The sequence below is a fragment of the Pleurodeles waltl genome, chromosome 11 (genome assembly GCF_031143425.1).
Source record: "Pleurodeles waltl isolate 20211129_DDA chromosome 11, aPleWal1.hap1.20221129, whole genome shotgun sequence".
Lineage (NCBI taxonomy): Eukaryota > Metazoa > Chordata > Amphibia > Caudata > Salamandridae > Pleurodeles > Pleurodeles waltl.
Genome location: NC_090450.1, coordinates 949,108,083 through 949,130,531, shown reverse-complemented (window position 1 = coordinate 949,130,531; position 22,449 = coordinate 949,108,083). Strand labels below are relative to the sequence as shown.

At 45.1% G+C, this 22,449-nt stretch overlaps 1 protein-coding gene across 4 annotated transcripts in view; it reads right to left on the bottom strand.

Annotated features, from left to right (window-relative positions):
- The window catches only part of CCDC74B (coiled-coil domain containing 74B), a 185,249-nt gene that overhangs the window by 109,068 nt on the left and 53,732 nt on the right, over positions 1-22,449 (bottom strand). For all 4 annotated transcript variants that reach the window (XM_069215139.1, XM_069215142.1, XM_069215140.1 and 1 more), the window contains exon 4: positions 19,907-19,996. In XM_069215139.1, coding sequence (XP_069071240.1) covers positions 19,907-19,996 — 90 coding nt within the window. The remainder of the gene's footprint in view (positions 1-19,906; positions 19,997-22,449) is intronic.

The following is a 22,449-nucleotide window of genomic DNA, read 5'->3' as shown; positions in this document are numbered from 1 at the left end:
TTAATTGTCCGTGCAGCTGTATCTGCAGCGTCCATGGAGGAACGTATCTGGTTGTTGGAGATGGTCTGTCCCTCCTCAACCACTTGTTTCGCCCTATTTTGGAAGTCCTTGGGCAGATGTTCAATGAGATGTTGCATCTCGTCCCAGTGGGCTCTGTCATAGCGCGCAAGTAGTGCCTGGGAGTTCGCGATGCGCCACTGGTTTGCAGCTTGTGCTGCGACTCTTTTACCAGCTGCATCGAACTTGCGGCTTTCTTTATCTGGGGGTGGTGCATCTCCAGATGTGTGAGAGTTGGCCCTTTTCCTAGCTGCTCCTACAACAACAGAGTCTGGTGGCAGCTGTGTAGTGATGAAAGCCGGGTCCGTAGGAGGCGGCTTATACTTCTTTTCCACCCTTGGTGTGATTGCCCTACTTTTGACCGGCTCCTTAAATATGTCTTTTGCGTGCCGGAGCATACCAGGGAGCATAGGCAGGCTTTGGTAGGAGCTGTGGGTGGAGGAGAGTGTGTTGAACAAGAAATCATCCTCGACTTGTTCTGAGTGGAGGCTTACGTTATGAAATTGTGCTGCTCTAGCCACCACCTGAGAGTACGCGGTGCTGTCTTCTGGTGGAGATGGCTTTGTAGGGTAGGCCTCCGGGCTGTTATCTGACACTGGGGCGTCGTATAGGTCCCATGCGTCCTGATCTTGGTCACCCTGGCTCATGGTGGTGTGAGCTGGGGAGTGAGATGGAGTTTGTGCTGGTGAAACGTTAATCACGGGCGGAGGAGAGGGTGGTGGTGTAATTCTTTTAACCACTTTTGGTTGTGGTGCTTGTTCCGTCTGGAACTCCAACCTTCTCTTTCTCCTAATGGGGGGAAGGGTGCTTATTTTTCCTGTCCCCTGCTGAATGAAGATACGCTTTTGCGTATGGTCCACATCAGTTGCTTGTAGCTCTTCCTCAAACCTATGCTTTTGCATTTGGGAGGTTAGCGAGTGCTCTTCTGTATAAGAGCCTGAAGCTGGGTCGCTTGCAGTTTGTTTCGGCGTCGAAACTTTGTCTGCGTGTTTTTTCGGCTCCGAGGTGACTTTTTTCCTTTTCGGGGCCGAAACCTCTCGGCGTCGATCTGTTTCGGTGCCGCTGTCTCGGCGTCGAGCCGTGTCCACACCGGCATCTCGGTGTCGAGGCTTGTCTCCAGCACTTTCTCGGTCCCGAGAAGGCTGCGTGCCGGTGTCTCGACCGGAGTCGGACGATCTCGGCACTGTTTTGGCCTTTTTCGGTGCCGACGGTCGGTCACCGAATTTATGGGTGGAGCCATGGCCTGGTGGCAGTGGCGTCCCCTGGGCCTTGTAAATGTTTCTTTGTGTGGTTTTCGATGTCTTACTCACGGTTTGTGTGTCGTCGAATCCTTCGGAGTCTGAGTCTTGGATTGAGAAGGTACCTTCTTCTTCCTGTTCCTCGAACTCCCGTTGGGCTGTCGGTGCGGACGCCATTTGAAGTCTTCTGGCTCGACGGTCTCGGAGTGTTTTTCGGGACCGGAACGCACGACAGGCCTCGCAGGTGTCTTCGCTGTGCTCAGGTGACAGGCACAGGTTGCAGACCAAGTGTTGGTCTGTGTAGGGGTATTTATTGTGGCATTTGGGGCAGAAACGAAACGGGGTCCGTTCCATCGGCGTTCTTCAGCACGCGGTCGGGCCGACCAGGCCCCGACGGGGGATCGAAAAACTACCCCGAAGGGCACCGGAGCTCTTCGATCTTCGATGCGGTGTGGAATCTAAGTACGCCGATCCCGAACGCAACAATACCGACGAAAATCTTCCGAAATTAGCTATCTTTCCGTTCCGAAACTCGGAGCGACAGGAACACGTCCGAACCCGATGGCGGAAAAAAAACAATCGAAGATGGAGTCGACGCCCATGCGCAATGGAGACAAAAGGAGGAGTCACTCGGTCCCGTGACTCGAAAGACTTCTTCGAAGAAAAACAACTTGTAACACTCCGGCCCAACACCAGATGGCGAGCTATTGCAGAACATGCGTATCTACAGCGACAGATGCCATCGAACACCTTGTTACTGACTTCTCAATCCAACAGTTCCTGTACCTGCTCAGACAGGAAATGTAATTCTTGTCCTTCTTTGTTTGCAGATATAAAACATAAATGTTGGGTTGTCTGTCTGTATCAACACAGACTGCCTTCATAGCGTGGGTAGGAACGCCTGAAGTCCGAACTATAACACTCCCAAATTTAGGGCATCAATGTGGATCCTCTTGTTCTCCTTTCACCATAGACATATTCTGGATAAATCCTACATGTGAGCCCTGACCTGTCGGGCTCCATATTTTGGAAGCACAGCCCCACCATTTGACGCATTCACCATAGCAAAGCCATCTTAGGGCAACAAGTAATCATTACCATAGCGTCACATGATCCCAAGGGCAGTTAGCATTGATATTCCGTTTCTTGTTATATGTGGCTTATTAGAAGCCAGGAGAAATTACTTAATAGTACGCAGGATGACATGAGACTTAGAAGGGAGTAGCAAATTTGTAAAGGCTATTTTGCCTTTGCATACATCTCCAGCCATACACAAAACTTCTGTCACATGTTCTAAAGATAGAAACGATTTGTCCTGACTAATGACCAGGATTGATCCCAGCAAGAGGATGTTTTTGGCTGTTGTAAGTTTGACTTGCCTTGCTCACAGTGAGTCCTAGATACCAAATGTTAGACAGTCCTTTGTGAATGAAATGGTTAGATGTGCCATCGGCACATTTAATAATCATTTGTCTAGGTAGGCCAACAGTAGGTGGCCATGCTTCCTCATATGAAATAAGCTGAGAACTTGGTGAAAGCTTCTAATGCAGATTTCAGCTGAAAGGAGAGAGCCTTGAAATAATTGGCCGACCATTGAGAATCTGAGCTACTGTCAATGCTAAGTCGCTAAGTAAAAATATGATACAGGTATAAACTCATGAAATGGTGAGCACTGCCTTTGAAGGAACTTGCTCAAGATAGGCTTCATGGACTTCTGTTAACTAATTCTATCAGCCCTTCCAGAAGCATACTAAGAATTTCTTTTTGCAAACCGGACAGGTGAAGGTGTATTTCTGACATTTGTGGGCAGGGGGCGATTTCTGCATGAATGAGAGTATCTCCAGATTCCACTATTTGTAGCGCCTCTTAGTCATAGTGATTTTCCTTCATTCCTGAACAAAACCTGTGCACAGGTGTGGGTGCTCACCACCCATACGAAAAAAACAGATGTGCATCACTGCAGAAGGCAGGCCGCAAAAGCCAATCACAGAGTCACATCTGGGACACTGCCCTTCTTCTTTTAGCCTTTCCAGGATAGTGCTTGATATAAGCATATGAGTGGCCGAGGAAAAACCATAAGAACAACTGTCATTCAAACAATAGACATTCACTAACATTGTAAATAGGGATTGGAAGGGTAAGATGTTAAGATATGTTAATAGTGTTTGATTTATTGTAAATATTTATACAATGGTACGCTCCTCCTTACCTTGGAATGTTGGTCAGTGGACCAGCTGGGAGTTTGCTATGGAATGTTGGTGAGGCTTGGAACATTGGTTTTCGTTGTGAGGAGTCCAAGAAATAAACACCTTAATCCACCTTGCTCCGTGTGATTACTACAGAACTTAATTGGCGACGAGGATGGGATGGTGAAGAAGCTGCGCAGGGGGCAGCTGGACTCCTCACCCCTGGATCCAGTGATAATCTTGTTTTTGTTGGCGGTGATTTTCCGGTGGTAAACCGTGAATGGTGCGGAAGTATCCGATCCTGCCTTGGGAACGACACGTTGTGGCACGGTACTGTAATTAATTCATTTGAGCTGGTGTGGAGGATTGCTCCGTGAGACGCTCTTCGTGTAGCGTGTGGTGGCACAGTATACTTTCAATGGGGCACTGACGAGCACTCTCCGAGCTCGCGGCGTAATTGAGCCGAGGAGCATGGCGGGTATCAGTGGAGCGGTTTTCCTGACGGATAGTCTGTCGCTTCAGCAGTTTGATTCCAGGTGCCGGCGATTGTGGATGGTGACGCGGCGGTGAGCAGGAGGTCCTTGGGCCGTGTGAACGTGCTTCCCGGAACTTCAGTCACCGCATAGTAGCGTACTTCCATGGCTGGAGGCGTGTTTGGGCAAGGAAGTCTCGTCTTGGGCATTTGAAGGCGGAAGGCGTGTTTTGTTGGCGTTCACGAGAACATAAAGCCTACAAAGTGTTTTACATCTACTTCTTTGTTGTTCTTCCAATACGCGCTAAAGTGTTGTATAAAGGAGACAACATTGATGGCCGAGAGGGTGCCCTGGTTTTGACGAAAAAAAAAACCAAAAAACTGTTATGTTTATTGGTGGACTTACGCTTCACAGGGGCAAGGCTTGAAGTTTGTGTACTTTAAAAATAAACTGTACAAAGTAATTAATGGAGAAAACAAATAGCTGAAAGTTCAATAATGAAGGGTGTTCTGTATGGCAAAGTAGGAATGTTTTAAATTGAGTTTTACTGGTACTAGTACTTCAAAAAAAAAGAAATATATAATATATATATATATATATATATATATACATACACACACACACACACACAGTACAGGCATTTTTGAAACAAAGAGGTGAAACATATTTTCTTCCTTTGGGTTATTCCTTACAATTGATATTAACATGGCTGTGGCCAGCATGTCACAACCTCCTCCATTCCTAAATGAAGTAGGAGAACCCAGTTTGCTCTGGAAGGATTGGAGGAAATTGTTTGAATCATACTTAATAGATTCTCACCACTGAGGAAACAACATATTTCACTACATAATTTAGGCATACAAGGACGGAAAGTCTATGACAACGTAGCAGAGCCCGAGGAAGAGGAGGAGGAGGATGAGGGGGGGAAGAGTTAGACGTATATGAGAAAACTCTTAAAAAATTAGAAGGTCATTTTGGAGTTAGAGTTAATATGGTACTTGAGAGGCATACATTTTTCAGTAGGATACAAGGTAGAGATGAGAAGGTCTCCAGTTACATTGCTAGTTTCAAAGGACTTGTCACAACATGCGATTTTGGAAATCTAGAATACTCTCTAATCAGAGATCAATTAGTAAGATGCACCAACAATTGCAAAGTGCAGGAGAAACTATTAATATTAAATCCATCTTTAAAAGAAGCTGTCGAAGTAGCTAAGGGTATTGAGCATACGGCAGAGTGTATGAAATTAATAAAAAGCACCACCATAAGTGATGAGGTCAAGGAGGTCAAGGCTATTCCAAATCAAGAGTGCAAGGAGTCTAAAGGGGAGGAAGAAATCAAAACCCAAGAAATCTCACTAAAGAGAAACACTGCAGGAAACACTAGAAGTAGATGCTACCGATGTGGAAATGTTAGACATTTAGCTAACAGTCCTGAGTGTCTGGCCCGAAGTTGTATGTAGGAAATGCGGAGCCAAGGGACACTATGCAAGAGTCTGCAAAGGAGAGAACAATGAGTATAATGGCAGGAAAGTAGTGCATAAAGTGGAGGACTTCCAAGATTCTCATAGTAAATTTGTATTGCAAGTAAAAGGAAGCAATGATAGCATATGTAAGAATACCACGTATCCCTCTTGTGATATAACTCTAAACGGTGAACATGTGAGCGTATACGCTGATTCGTGTTCTCCATTCACTTTCATAAATTACAACATCTATGAAAGTAATTTCATGGGAAAGGGATACAATTTACAACCTGCAGACATCTCTCCTGGGGGATACAATAGTGATCCCATACCGTTGAAGGGAATGATGAATATGCATATAACCTTTAAAAAAGACAGATCGACCATAGGTAAAGTGTATTTCAACCACAAGGGATCTAATCTGTTAGGTTGGGAACATCAACGGGAGTTAGGCATACGGCTAGACCCTAGCAGTGAAGAACCTGTATTGCTGGTAGAAAATCCCGATAGTGAGTATGCAATATTCAATGAGTTCCCTGACCATTTTGAAGATAAATTAGGCCTCTTGGTTAATTACCAACACAAGGTCATAGTGAAAGAGGGTGCAGTTCCCATCATACATAAAGTGAGGCCCATACCGCTCTTAATGCAAGAACCCCTAAAACAAGAATTCTGCCGTTTGGAACAGTTAGAGGTCATTGAGCCGATTGATAGCGCTCTATGGTTGGCACCTATTGTGGTCACCAGGAAGTCTGGAGGGAAGGGTATACAAGTTTGTGTAGATTTGAGGGACCTGAATGATAACATTTGGGTAGAAAAATTTACGTTACCCAAAATCAATGATATTCTAAGTACTATGAGTCCTGCAAAAGTTTTTAGTGTCATAGACCTATCTTCAGCATATCATCAAGTTGAGTTACATCCTTCCTCACGATCACTCACCTATTTTATTACGCCGTTTGGAGCCTTCAGGTACCGCAGGATGCCATTTGGCTTGGCATCTGCGGCGGATGTGTTCCAACCCATTATGCAGAACATTTTGCAGGATGTGGAACATGTCCTGTGCTTCCAAAGATGATGTCTTGATTTATGGCAATAGCAGGGCTGAGCATGATGACACCTTAAGGCAAGTGTTTAACGTCTTAAGCAAAGCGGGAATGACGATTAAGAAGGAAAAATGTTGATTTGGTATGGCATCTTTAGAATACCTCGGGCATAAAATCACAGAGGAGGGTGTCCAACCTAAGCATGACCTTGTAAGGGCAGTGGAAGAAGCGAAGGCTCCTACTAACAAACAAGAACTCAGATCATTCTTGGGTCTGGCAGAATACATGGCAAAATAAGTAAGGAATTTTGCCATGGTCACAGCTCCTAAGAGGGCACTCCTAAAGAAGGATGCTCCGTTTGTATGGAACGGCGAGTGCCAACAGGCGTTCAGTGACATCAAGGAAGCCATCACTACCTCTCCACATTTAGGTAAATTTGATCCTAAATTGAAAACATATGTGACCACAGATGCGAGAGGTCAGGGATTAGGGGCAACGCTATCTCAACATGTTAATGGACAGGAAAGAATTGTGGCTTTTGCGTCAAGGGCGCTAGGTGGAGCAGAAGGAAATTACTCTACCATCGAGAGGGAGACCCTGGCCTGCTTCTGGGCCATAACGCACTTCAAATTTTTCTTATGGGGGTCTACCATTCACGATCAAAACTGATAATCATAAACCTTTTAGTCAACATATTCACAACACAAGGCAGGGAACGTGCCATTCCACGTATAGCCAAGTGGATGTTGGGCCTCGAGGGTTATAATTTTAATGTTTTATATGTTCCCGGTAGCAAAAATACTATTGCTGATTACCTGTTGAGATCCACAAAGCATAGCTTGGTTGAAGATGGCAGTCAGGAACGTAAAGAGGAATCACAGACGTGCGAACCCGTATTGTGGGTAGACTTGGCTAGCCTCACAAAGAAGGAATGGGTGGAGGAAACTGAAAAGGATCGAACACTACAACTACTGAAAGAGAGAATTGTTAGAGGTTGGCCGAATAAGGTAAAAGATGTGGAGGAAATCTTAAAAGTTATTGGAACGTCAGATTGGAACTACATATTTCCAATGAACTAGTAATGAGAGGTGAAATAATTATACCCCCCTGCAAATTATGGGGAAAATTAGTGGAACTTAGTCTCACCAAAAACAAACTGCGCGCTATGTATTGGTTCCCACAGATGGATAGGGAGGTTGAGAAGGTGGTACGAGAGTGCACAGCGTGTGCGATGAGTGATAAAACCAGCCTAACATGTAAAGCCCCACTATCGCCTGTGAACATTCCTGTGAATCCCTGGGACAAACTCAGGCTTGACATATTAGGACCTATAAACTATCTAGGAATTCATTACGTCTTTGTCCTAGTTCATTATCACTCCCATTGGACAATGTTTAAGATTGTGAGTCAAATAACAACTGCAGATGCTATTAACTTCCTAACGGAGGACATGCACGCTTGCACCGCCGGCACCCCCCCAGAACGTGTATGTTCGTTGGATCGCCCCCGTATACCCAGATTTGAAATCACATAGAGTACATATATCACCCTACTCCGGGTGCCATCGGAGGATCAGCTTGCGCACGGTGTGTGCTGCACCCCTCCCTTCCCTTCCCCCTCCCCCCCCTGCGCAGACACTCACCTAAACCTATCTTAACCTCACTCGTCTCTTCTCTCTCTCCACTTCTTGTCCTCTTTCATTATGTCTAGGTTATAAATCATATAGTATTTCCTGAGTACACAATGTTATCAAAATGCCTCGTTTAAATAAAAAACAGATAATAGCATTACTTAAAACGCAAATACAAGAGGGATAAATATCGGAACATGAAAATAAGTGTGTAATCACGTAATCTTGAAATACAACTGTAATTTCCTATTTTCTTGCATCGTTGGAAAAATTGCAATAAATATATTTTTAAAAAACAAAACTTCCTAACGGAGGCATTTATGAAGGAAGGACTTCCCAGCACTTTAGTAACTGATAATGGTGTACAGTTCACTTCCGACAATATGAGAGAGTTTCTTAAGAAGTGGGGTGTCCACCATTTCAGAACTGCCTTATACAACCCCAAGGCCAATGGGTTGGTAGAGAGGACAAACAGGATGTTAAAAGAGTGTGTTCAAAGAGCTAGAGTGTCGGGAATGTCGAGTGAAATCGTGTTAAATCAGATGTTATGGTTGTACCACAACACCCCCAATGTAGCTACAAGATTGTCACCCTTCCAATCCCTAAAAGGAAGGCAGCCCGGTACCAAATTGAATCCTAACTGGTTAAAGGGGGGTGAGCATGTATGTGAAAATAAAGAAGCGTCCGCAGAGTGTTTCCAACGCAAACAAGAAAATACGAGAGATGGTATAATAACAAATTTGGGACCAAAATTAGAACATGGCATGTAGGGCAATGGGTCAGGATCAGGCTTCCTACTCGTACACAGAAAGGTTGTAGCAAATTTTCAGAACCTATTAAGATTAAAGAAGTATACAGAAATGTGGTTAAGTTGGAGGATGGTAAAATTTGGAGCATGGACCAAATTGTGTGCCATCGTGGGACAGTCGACAGGCAGGAAGAAGATCTAGCTACCAAAGACGACACCAAACATCCTCCAAGTGCACCACGTAGAAGATGGAGTTCCCGAATCAAGAGAGTACCAAAATGGCACAAGGACTCTGAATTATCTTCTTAGGGGAAGGAGATATGTTATAAGCATATGAGTGGCCGAGGAAAAAACATAAGAACAACTGTCATTCAAACAACAATGAAACAATCTGACATTTACTAACATTGTAAATAGTGTATTATACATTATACCAGTGGTTCCCAACCTGTGGGCCGGGGACCCCTGGGGGTCCGCGACTGCTTAAAAAATGTAATAATATTTCACTTCTCCCCGAGTTGACGTGGGAACTTAATGTTACACCGTTAACCAGGAAAATTAGAAGTGATCTCCTACACTGGAGGACACTCCTTCTTAACCTGCTTGGTAGAATAGCGCTCTACAAGATGATGATCCTTCCTAGGCTCCTCTACCTCCTGCTAAATTTTCCCCATCCCATTCCTAGGAAATGGTTTGGGGAAATGGACTCATTGGCACGCCAATTTATATGGAGCGGAGCCCGCTCACGGTTAGCACTCAAAACTTGCCAGAGGGATGTGTATGATGGAGGTTTGGGCATGTCCAATATCCACTACTACCACCTCGCGTCACAAGTACTTGTAATTAATGACTGGATGGGGGGTGGGTGGACAGATCCGGCATACCGACTGGAGCTCAAAACTATGGGGTACCCACGGATTTGAGACACCCTCTATGGAGGTCCGATCTCTCGAGGCATCCCGGACGTGACCAAGGTGGTTCTGCAGGGATGGCGGACGGCTCAAAAATTGACGGGGTGGTGGGGACGACTTACCCAACAGACCCCATTGTGGCAGGGGAGGCAATTGGTGGAGGTGGCGGGCCTGGAGGGGTTTCAGACTTGGGATAACATTGGCATCTCTACACTAGGCGATGTCTGGAACGGGTCACACATACAATCCTTCGAACATCTCCAGAAAAACTTTTCATTAAATGAGACACAGTTCCACAGATACCTCCAGCTCCGACATGCCTTATCAGTACATATCCGAGTGGGAGAAACCATACCCGAGTGCAGCCCCATGGAGGCCAAGGCATTGATGGGGGGCCTGGGCAAGGGAGGTGTTTCCCAGATATATCGCACCCTGGTCTCCGGCACCTCGGGTTCCCTGGGGGTGCTTCGCCAGAGATGGGAGGGGTGGGTGGGCCCCATGGAAGAGATGGAATGGGGTGAGGCGCTAATGGCCCCGCGTGCCCTGGCGATCGCTACCCGCCTTAGACTGATACAAACGTATTTTTTGCACACAGCATACCTCACACCCGACAAACTACACAGAGCGGGCCTCCGCCCCACTGCGGAGTGCCCCGCTGCAGAAACCCTACAGCTGACTTCTTCCACATGGTATGGACCTGCCCGGCCATGGTAGCCTATTGGGGAGCTATCTTGGGGGAGGTTTCTGAGGTGTTGCAGGAGAATATAGAGAGAGAGCCTCTGCCCCTCCTTCTTGGGATCATGGGTGACACCGAGCTAAGGAGACCAGATCGAATCTTCCTCGGGGTGGCATGCTTAGTGGCTAAGAGGGATATAGTGGCAAACTGGAAGGCCAAGAGTGCCCCATCATTGGCTAAGTGGAGACGGGGAGTGGATTGGTGCGCACAGAGTGAAAAACTTGTATATGAGGCTAGAGGATGTCCGAATAAATACAATAGGATATGGGGGAAATGGGAGGCCGCAATAGGCACCTGAATAACATGTCATCTCCAATATTAGTGCTGTCTGGGATCACAGGTTTGACCAATGTTGGGTGCCCGTTGGCATCGTGTTTTGACGTTTGTATTATGGTTTTTCTTTCTTTGCAAAAATCAATAAAAAATTCTTTATAAAAAAAAAAATGTAATAATATTACGTCCCAGCTATCAGTAATGACTGAGTGGGGGTCCCCGGGTTCCAATAATGATTCAGTGGGGGTCCCCGGGATCCAGTATTGATAAAATGGGGGTCCACAGAAGTCAAAAGGTTGGGAACCACTGCATTATACTGTTATGTATGTTAAGATATGTTAATAGTGTTTAATTTATTGTAAATATTTATTCAATGGTACGCTCCTGCTTACCTTGGAATGTTGGTCAGTGGACCAGCTGGGAGTTTGCTATGGAATGTTGGTGAGGCTTGGAACATTGGTTTTTGTTGTGAGGAGTCCAAGAAATAAACACCTTAATCCACCTTGCTCCGTGTGATTACTACAGTGCTCTTCCCCAAAAACACTAAACAGTACTGGGGAAGAGTGGTAAATTAAAATGAAAAGCACACAGGATGGGGAAGTGGGAAACTGCACCTGTATGAAAAACCCTTATGTGGGGACTTCACTGGAGGACTTTGTTTCTGTCCTGTAGTGAAATGTCCTAGACCCATTGGCTGCCACAGTATGAGACCTACTGTGTTCATCTGTCCTTGCTGCCATGAACACTACTGAAGAACACTGAGATAGAATACAATATACCTATGTCTTGATTGGTTGTACAGTATGTGTAAGATCTTACTTTAAACCTCTGGGTGAAATGCTATGAGTTTCAGTAAAATCATATAACGTAAGACTACAGCACCTGAAATTGGGCATGTTGGAACAAGAATGTCCTTAGCATGACAAACTTACAAGTACTCCTGCCATCAGTGATGGTAGTAAACCCTATGTTGTGTTGATTGTATGATTGCTGGGACCGGTGGAAACCCGTGGTTTGCAGGCACAAGATGGAGGATAGGATCCAGCTTCCCCAACCACTAGAAGTGTATTGCCTGTGTTACTGGAGATGAATGGATGAGCCTCAGACTCTGAAGTGTTGGAGGAGGGAGACATGGCTACCTCAGAAATTCCCTAAGAACCTCTTTGTGGGGGATTGCTGATTAGTCCTTCCTGAGCACTGCTATCTGGTTGACAGCAGGAAAGAGAAGTGCGTCAGCTGATTTGGTTATTAATGGTGAGGAAGTTTCTAGTCAAGGCTTGTATTTTTGTCTTTACCTGATAGCTACTTCAGGAAGGCTGATGACCGCCAGGTGCAGAGTCTTCATAGTTTATTGTGTTTATGTTGTGGATACTCCAGCTTGGGACCCATATTATCACTACCTTCTCTGGGAGCCATCACCTTACAGAAAGGCTGTGTCTGCATTTAATCTAGAAAATTAAATTTGAAAAGGAACCACTCCAAAACTGTTTCAGGTCTTTAGACAGTGGGCCACAATCATCCTTCTGGAAAATGAGTTTAAAGGAAACCATCCCACTATTTTTACACTTCTAAGTTCTTCCTGACCGAAGAAGGGATTTTTCTGCAGAGTACTTATCTGACAGCCAGTGTCCCACAGATGATGACACGTCACTTCAAGTCTGTGCCATGTGCTGGAGAGCTATGGATCTTCCTAGAACTCAGAACTCTGCCTGCTCAAAGAAGGAAGATGAGTAACTGGTCCTGCAAGAGGAAAGGCTGTTCCGATGGAAAAGCCCAGCCATGTTCCTGGCAAGTGGGCCACACCAAGAGAAGACTTGAACCAAGAGCTCAACTGCACTGACCCAAGATGTGAGCGGTTACCAAGAGGATTCACTTAGCGAAGTGTCTGAAGCACTGACATACCCCAAGTGAGAGCATGCCCCCGGCATCACTACAGTGTGACCAGAGAGACCTGTTCTGCCACGGCCACAAGGTGCTGTGTGACCTGTTAAGGCTGACAACACTGCAGTTGTGGAGGAACCCCCAACTGCCTTGAGGCTGCAATTGCTGAAGAAGAATGACTGCGGCCAAGGCAAACAATGCAGTTTGTACCTGGTGGCAAGATCTGAGAGACAGGACCGTTGCTAGTGATCCTGTGCCTGCAGACAAAATTGCAAACTGTGCAACCGCAAAGACTGCACCACCAATCTCCACACTAAGCCACATCCCAGCCAACAAGTAACGGGAGGCCTGAAATCAGAAAGTGAGAGATTGTATCTTCAACTAAAAAAGAAACTTTGCACCAGATAACATCTGTTGGTTACACTAAATAAATGTCATGAAGAAGAATTTCTTCTCCTTCAAATAGCCTGTCATAGTGAAGCAAAGTCTCCTGTGGTCTAAGAAACAACAAGAGAAACAACTTACCACATGATGAAAACTGAGGTTGGACCTGGTAATGACCATCTCAAGGGTAACAACATGTCTCTGGAAAGACAAATCCAGCTGAGATATTTCTGAGGACTCTTTCACAAATGACACTTGGTAGAAATCTGATTTATGGAGACATCTGTGGGAGATTACTGCCCAGCACTTTCACTTAACAAGCAGAAGTTTGGGTAGTTTCAAATGAGGTGAATGTACTACAAAATAAACATTTTGTTTTGCGCTATGGACGTTTTAATATGGATTACAGCTATTTTAGAAGAATAGGAAGCCCCATCCTGATGATGAGTAATGATTAAAGTATGTGAATATAAGAAAGATACAATGATGTTGAACTTTTACAAATTCTCTCTCACTCAATTCCAGCTGCACCGACTGCAGGAAGGAAAATGGTACTTACTCAGTAAGCATCTGTTTGTGGAATGTAGTGCTGTAGATTCACATGCTCTGCATACTCCTGCCATCTAGTATTGGGTCTGGAGTGGTGCAAGTTGTTTTTCTCTTGAAGAAATCTTTCAAGTCATAGGACCGAGTGACTCCTCCTCTCGATATTATTGCCCATAGGCATTGACTCCTTTGTTAGATTGTTTTGCCACAGGTGGGTGAGAAAGGAGGGAAAGGAGGGAAAGTATAGAGAAAGAGATGTCCATGCAAAATGTAAATACATATGTACAAATATATACAAATATAATGAAACCGCAAAAGCCACATGCATCCAGGGAGGAGGGTGGGTACATGTGAATCTACAGTACTACATACCACAAACAGATGTTTACAGTATAAGTAACATTTTCTGTTCTATGGCATGTGCGGCTGTAGATACACATGCTCTGCATAGACTGTAAAGCAGTCCCTCCTTAGAGGAGGTGACTAGGCTTTGTGAGTTGCAGTGGACTGGAAAAGTGTACGGAGCACAGCCTGACCTACATTAGACTCTTGGCGTGTTAGGACATCCACACAGTAGTGTTTTGTGAAAGTGTGTGATGTGGACCATGTAGCTGCCTTACAAATGTCAGCTAAAGAAATGTTACCTAGAAAAGCCATAGTAGCACCCTTTTTTCCTAGTTGAGTGTGCTCTGGGGTAACAGGCAAAGCCTCTTAGCTTTAGCATAATTTTGTATACACTTGACTATCCATCTGACTATGCCTGATTTGGATATTGGGTTACCTTTATGAGGTGATGAAAAAGCTACAAAGAATTGCTTCATTTTCCTAAAATCTTTGGTTCTGTCAATGTAGAACATGAGTGCTCTTTTGTCATCTAAGTTGTGAAGGGCTCTTTCTGCAACAGAGTCTGGTTGCGGGAAGAAGACTGGTAGCTCAATGGACTGATTGATGTGAAACTGGGAAATCACTTTAGGAAGGAATTTGGGATTAGTGTGAAGAACTACCTTATCCCTATGAATTTCGAACAAAGGTTCTTCCAAGATTAGAGCCTGGAACTCACTTGCACGCCTGAGTGAAGAGATGGCAACTAATAAAGCCACTTTCCATGAGAGGAACTGAAGTGGACATGAATGTAGTGGTTTAAAAGGCGGACCCATGAGTCTGGTGAGGACAATGTTGATGTTCCACGAAGGTGCACCACCATCCATGAAAGTCTTAATAACTGGGATTCTGAACAGGGAAACATGTTGTCTAATCTATAGATACAAAGCTATGACTGCAAGATGTAACCTAATAGAAGGATAGGTTAAGTTTGCTTTCTGCAAGTGAAGCAGATAGCAAACAATGTCCTGAACTGTAGCATTGATAGGGTCAATGTGCTTAGGTTGGCAATAGCAAACAAAAAAATGTAAATTTCGTCAGCAAAACATGCTCTAGTAGTGGGTTTGCGGGCTTCCTTAAGGATGTCCATACACTCTGGAGGAAAACCCAGATAGCCAGACTCTATGACCCAGGAACCATATTGCAAAGTTGAGTGACTTGGGGTCTGGATGTCTGATCTGTCCTTGAATCTGGGTAAGAATGTCCGGCCTGTTGGAAAGCCTCTTGTGTGGGACCACTGAGAGATTCAGGAGCGTGGTGAACCAGGGCTGGCATGCCCATGTCATAGCTACAAGGATCATGGTGAGAGATGTTTGCTTGATCCTACAAACGAGAAAAAGGAATGAGAGGGAAATGTGGAAAGCGTAAGCAAATATCCCTGACCAACTCATTCATAGAGCATTGTCCTTGGATAGAGGGTGTGGGTGTCTGAATGCAAAGCTTGGGCATTTTACGTTTTCTGCTGTGGCAAACAGGTCTATGTGAGGTGTTCCCTACTTTCTGAAGTATGACTGGAGGACTTGAGGGTGGAGTTCCCACTGGTGGACTTGTTGCTGAACCCTGCTGAGCAGGTCTGCAAAGTCATTGTCCATCCCAGGGAGATACTTCGGCACCAGTTGAATATGGTGGTGAAGAGCTGTCTTCCATAGGGTCTGAGGGAGTTGTGAGAGCTGAGAAGAGCGTGTCCCTCCTCTTTCTATTAAGTAATACATAACTGTGATATTGTCTTTGTGGACTAAGATAGCCTTGTGAGACAGGTGCAGTAGGAAGCCTTTCAGCGCTAGAAATACGACTTGAAGCTCCAGGTAGTTGATGATGTGCAGGGACAGGAACCTGGCATCCCAGCGGCCCTGTACAGTCAGTTTCTTGGAGGTGAGCACACCAACCTGTGAGTGATGCGCATGTGATCATTGTGACCTGAGGCACAGGGTCCAGAAAAGGCCACCCTTTCAAGAGGTTGTTGGTGTTCTACCACTGCAGAGATCGATAAGTCTGATGGCCTAACACTAGATCTTCCAGGTGACCCTGTGACTGAGACCATGACGAGACGGACACTGCTGTAAGGGACACATGTGATGTCTGGCATGGGGAACTATGGCAATAGAGGACGCCATCATCCCCAACAGATGCATAATGGTCCTTACTGAGAATGATTGGTTTTCCTGAAACTGAGTGAGAAGTGTCCAAAAACTCTGAATGCGAGCTGGATTGGGATACGCTAATCCGAACTCTGCATTCAAAATTGTCCCTAGGTAAGGTTGTACCTGGAAGGGCTGGAGGTGAGAGATGGGTATGATGAGAATGAAACCCAAACTGTTATGTAGATCCACTGTCAACTGACTGTGTTGTTGACACTGGGGTAACGTGCAGGCTTTGATAAGCCAGTAGTCAAGATAGGGGAACACATGAAAGTGCTGTAGTCTCATGTGTGCTGCGACTCCTGCTAAACATTTTGTGAATTCCCTGGGGGCTGTGGTAATTCCAAAGGGAAGGACTGTGTACTGGTAATGTTTGCCTGCAATAACAAATCTTAAGTATTTGCGATGTGCAGGGTAAATAGGAACGTGAAAGTAGGCGCCCTTTAGGGCTAGAGCTGTCATAAAGTCGCCATGCTGTAGAAGCGGGATGACATCCTGAAGGGTGACCATGTGGAAGTGTTCTGAAAGGATGTATTTGTTCAAAGATCGAACATCTAATATAGGTCTTAGCCATTCTTTTTGGCAATTAGGAAGTACAGGGAGTATACTCCTGTCCCTTGTTGTTGGGGTGGAACTGGCCCTATGGTCCACCCCCTCTAGAAGAAGCATTTGGATCTCCTGTTTGAGAAGGGATAAGTGTTCCTGAGAAAGCCTGTGAGTGCGAGGGGGAATATTGGGAGGAGTGGTGATGAGCTCCAGACAGTAACTATGATGGATAATGGCAAGGACCCATTGGTCTGTGGTAATGGCATCCCAGGTGGAGTAGAAATTTGGGAGTCTTCCTGTGGCAAGTGTGAGGTGATCGGGGGGAAGATGGAGGTGGTCACTGTTTAGCAGTGGAGGAGGATCCGGTGTGGTGGGGCTCTTTCCCCTCCCTTTGTTGTTGGTACCCCTGTAACATCCTCTGTAGAAACACCTAGTGTACATGGACTCAAGTTGTCTACAGTGTGAGGTAGATGCCTTTGGGGTGCAGGATTTGTATGAGCCTCTAAACCTGGGGAGGCAAAAGGTGACTCTGTGTAGGGGTCTGAGGGGCACCCATGGCCTAAGCAGTGTCGGTGTCCTTTTTTGAGCTTTTCTAAAGTGGTGTCTAGTTAAGACCCAAACAGGGGCTTCTTGTCAAAAGGCATGTTGAGGGCTGCCTGCTGTACATCTGGTTTAAACCCTGAGCAAAGCAGCCATGCATGACGTCTCAGAATTACACTGATGTTTATGCTGCAAGATGCTGTGTCAGCAGCATCTAGGGCACACCTGATGGAGTTGTTAGAGATGGTTTGCCCCTCGGCACAATCTGTTGTCCCCTTTTACAATGCTCATCAGGTTAGTATTGGAGGAGTTTCTCCATCTCGTCCCAATGAGCCCGGTCGTGGGCAGCAGGGCTTGAGAGTTGGCTATTTGCCAAATATGCCAATAGTTTGCAGCTTGCGCCACCACTCTCTTCTTGCAGCATCTTTCTTCTTACTCTCCTTGTCTGGGGGAGGAGAATCCCTTTTGGCTTGACTATTTGCTTGTTTATGAGCTGTGGTTGCCACAATTGAATCGGATAGAACTTGTGCCCTGATGTAGAGCAGATCAGAGGGAGCGAACAGGCTCCTTGAAGATATCTTCTGCATGCCAAAGCATGGTGGTCAGAGGGTCAAATAGGAAATCCTGCTCTATAGGATCTTTATACAGCTCCACGTTATGGAAAGCAGCTGCTCGAGCAACTACCTGCTGGTAAGAAGTGAGGGGCGTGCAGGGTAGAGGTCAGGGTCATTTGGGGGAATAGGATCAAGATCACAGGCATCCCAAGGGTCAGTGTCATCCTGGTGACCCAATAAACCTCCAATAAATGAATGTGGAGTACCCGGAGGTGTGTCATCTCCTTGGATGGGTGATGTAGGGGAACATGGTGGAGGAGGTGGAAGAGGTGGAGGAGGAGGAGGAGAAGGAGGAAAGGGCTTGCGTGGAGGGCTAAAACCAGGACCCAAAACTTGCTCTTAGGAGGAACATCCAAAGCCTCTTCAATAGTTAGTTTGTGTTTAGGGAACACAGGGGGAGTAAGTAGAGGCAATAATTCAACATGTGCCCTCTTGTATGTGGAGTCTGAGCTGGCGAGCGTCCATTTTCTCCAAAATCGGCTCTGACCAGAGATGGGCTGGTGAAAGATTGGCCTGAGCCTCTAGTTTCCGAAGTTTTTGGGTCTGAGGTTTTCAGTGGCAAAGCTTTTGGTCAGTGCATTTTAGTCAGTGCTGAAGTCAATGGTGGTAACGTTCGGCTCTGTCCCGAGGTTCGAGACAATCACTCGGTAAGGAGAAGTGGAGGTCGAAGCTGAAGACGTGGCTTTGGTCTTAGTGACCATTTTCAGTGCTGAGCTGGAGGCTTCTGAAGCAGTTTTTCGGTACAGGCCATGGCCTGGTGGTAGTGGGGGATCGGCGACCTCAACAACAGGGTGAAAAGTCATTTTAACAGTCTTAGACAGGACAGGAGGGGCCACAATACTCACGTGCTGAGCAGAGGTAATTTTGTGGCCTTCAAATTCAGATTTGACATCTGAGTCAGAGCTGTGCTGTATGGAAAAGGTCTCCTCCTCCGTTCCAACTCCTCCTGGGCATGCTCCTCACCGAAGATGTCAGGGGTGAAGTCCGACGTCTTCTAGGCCATCTCTAGACGACAAGCTTTTCAGTCCCGAAGAGTCTTCTTGGAGCGTAAGGACTTCCAGATGTCGTAGTCGTCCTCGTGATGATCGGGAGAGAGGCAGAGGTTGCACACAAGGTGTTGGTCGGTGTACAGGATTTTGGTGTGGCACCAAGGACAAAAGTGAAATGGAGTCCGTTCCACCAGGGGATCATTCCATTGGTGCTGCGTGGAAGGAAGGCCCAAAGCAGACATTGGCACCCCGATGGGCGGTCAGTCGGAAACAAGGAGAGCACTAAGATGAGTAAAGCGCGAATTATAACAATACTGTCGAAGTGAGAAAAGGTTGGGAAAAACCGAAGTGAGTGGATAGATGGAGCGAAGGCACACACCTCCGAACCTGACGGCAGAGAGAAAACAATCTAACAAAGGAGTCTATGCCCATGCGCAATATCACTGAGAGGAGGAGTCCCTCGATCCCGTGACGCGAAAGACTTCTTCGAAGAAAAACTACTTGCACAACTCTGGACCCAACACTAGATGGCAGGATTACACAGAGCATGTGTTTCTGCAGGCACACATCATTTCTCTGTATTATAAATAGGGCTCCTGGTTTATTGGTATTTATTTTTGAACATTTATAACTGTGATTATTCATATTTATTTTTTGCCCATGTTATTAGCATGTGTCCACCTTTATTATGTGTTTCCCTAACAAATTAGGTTATACCTAGTATAGTTCCATCCCTAACTGATAAGTGTATACTTATACTCTGATGTCTGTTGAATATTAGCACTAATAGCAGCCAAATGTAATTTAACAATACACTCACATGAAAATATTAGCATTATAGTACAAGTAAGTTATTTAAGAATATCTCGTAAGTCTCCATGCTGTCTACGGGCACATGTATTGGCCTGTGCGTTTTGCATGACAGCATGGTGCATCATGGAAAAGACAACCAAATTTCTTTATTTTTCTGTTTTTAGAAATAAATACATCCAGGAACAACATTATTTTCTGACTATATTTATATTTAAAAATCGGTAATAACAGGTATCTGGAACCCTTAATTACACACTGATTACCCAATCTGTCTACAGTAATGTGTAGTGAAAAAGAGAGAATCCTCATACGTCTATCATCTTGGGAGTCTTTCACATCTGCAGAGGTTGAAGTGGAGCGTTTCTTCTTCGATTCATGAAGGACTGGGACTGTGCTACTGCCTGCAATGAGGTAAGGAGGCAGGTTAGAGGTATCACAAGGCTTGAGAACAGTAACAATCAAAGCAAAACCGCTGTAAACAGATTATGTACTGCATGTCCCCAACGGCTCAATACTGGGCTGATTTTATTATGAACCTGAAGTTGTTTACAATCCTGTACTTTCAGCAATTTAACTACTTGTTTCACATGCAGCCACACCATAACAATCATATTGATCAACAGCCGTTCCCTCAGAGTATGGGAAGATAATAGTGGGCTGATTGTTATTACTTGCTAGATGAATCTGAAGAAGATTACCTTCTGGTGGATATTCTATCTAACTGCAGATTCCTCACCTTAGAATACTCCTCAGGTGTCGGACTGGCTCTGGAAAGCTTTCACTAGCAATGCTCCCACTCGCTGGTATGTGCCGTTGTGCGGCTCTGCATTGACTCCATACTGCCCCGGAAGTGACTGGGCATACAAGCACCACCCCTGCACGCTGACGTCAGTTCTTTCTTTTCAATCTTCTGACGCAGATCCAGCTCCAGATTTTCTCGGGTGCCACAGTAAAGTGGAACACCATTTTAAAAGTACATTCATTTTTGAGGCAGCCAAATTAACAACCTATCTGTGAAGCTATACTTCAAACGTACATGGGCATGTGTGCACTTTCACATGCATCTGTGGTTTCTTTGGATTACTGAGGGAAATTAGAAGAGTTACTAGGGAGGGGCTGCAGAAGCTGCAGCTTGCCTGCACCGTCACCTCTTTACCACTATGTGGGAGCACTTCAGGGAAAGCAGGTGTGGCAGATAATAAAAACTCTACAGACGCCTACCGCTAGACTCTAGTGAGCAGAGGCCAAGGTAAATCTACAGGAAGGGAGAAATGGAGGAAACACGCTGCCAATTATGTTTTATATGCTGGTGGGAATACAAAAAAATGACAAAACAATGGTGCTTTACACACTAAAGGAGTATGTGGAGCCTGTCTGGGAAGGTGGTCTATACATTGAGAAAACAAATGGAACTGTGCTGGGCAATGATGCGGTGCACACTTAAAGAAACTGACTGGCAATAGTTATTTACATATTCAGGGAAAATGTTGTAAGTGGCTGGAATACTGCCCTAAAAATAATGGGTCAAAATGTGAAAAATGTTCTGCCGTTGGTGCTTTACATACTGGTCGCTCTATAGAAATTGGCATTGCAATGTGATTTACACACCGTTGTCATTTGGGAATCGCCTGGTAATGTCATTACTAGTGTTTAATTTGAAAAATAGAAGCACCAGATCCAAAACCTTTTTCCAGGAAGGTGCTGCCACATCCACTTGCACCATCAGCGCCGCCCACTGCCATGGCCATTGTTACCTACCTCCATGTTTCTGAGTACTTGAGCTGTCTACTTCAGAATGAGGAAAGGTGGATCCTGCCCTACTAGGATCTGAACATGTGGCTTGCAGGTCACACATAGTTTCACGTATCTACTGGGCTTTTTACAGGCCTGTATTCTCAGCAAGTGAAGTATGGCTAGTGATATGAGAATGTTCAGGCTGTAGGCTCAAACACTGGCTTGGTCCTGTGGCGGCATTCTTTGTGCGAAAGAGGCGCATGGTCTCACACTAACACTTCTTTGGAAATAGCACGACAGGGGTGTGAGAGGATTCACACAGATTTGCCACATTTATCACATAATCCACTGTCTACCGCATAATTTGATGATTTTAACACAAAATGTTGTTTCAAGCTCAAATGGAACAAAAGTTACTAAAAATATGGTGACATGTGTCTGCCCGCAATAGAAGGCCCTTCACAAAGGTTAACTGGTCAATGGGTCAACTTTCAGTTGCTTTTTTCTGTGTTTGGTTATTAAACTGGCACTAGTGACTTGAAATATTTGCCCAGACAGTATTACCATGTGAAGATGCCCATACTGGAGAACCTGATTACAGGTAAGTAATTTATTTTCTTCTCCAGTATTGGATTCTTGGCAGATTCAGATACTTGATACAGAATAGCAAGCAGTTACAGTATTTGTATACTTTATAGTATCAGCACGAATAGCAGATGGTGGGTAGAAATATATACATATTCCTATGCAATTTAAAATGAATATATATATATATATATATATATATTCGCTTAAAAAGGGATGTTATAGTTAGGCTCACATTTTAAATGTACAAAACCATACGAATTCACCTATTGTAGTTAGAGTTAGCTCTAGTAACTATAACTCTTGCTCTACGATAACTATAACTCAGGACCCCGCCATGCACAGTTTGTTCGTCAAAAATCTTACAGCAAATATTACATTGATATTATCAATGATGTTATCAAAGGTGTCATGAGTGCCGTAATTTGTGGGGTAATTAGTAGTGTATGGTAAAAGCGGGAGTTATAGTTACCTTTGGGGCACGAGAAGTAGGTCACAGTATGACATTTTCTCCAGAGGCACACCTGTAAACAAA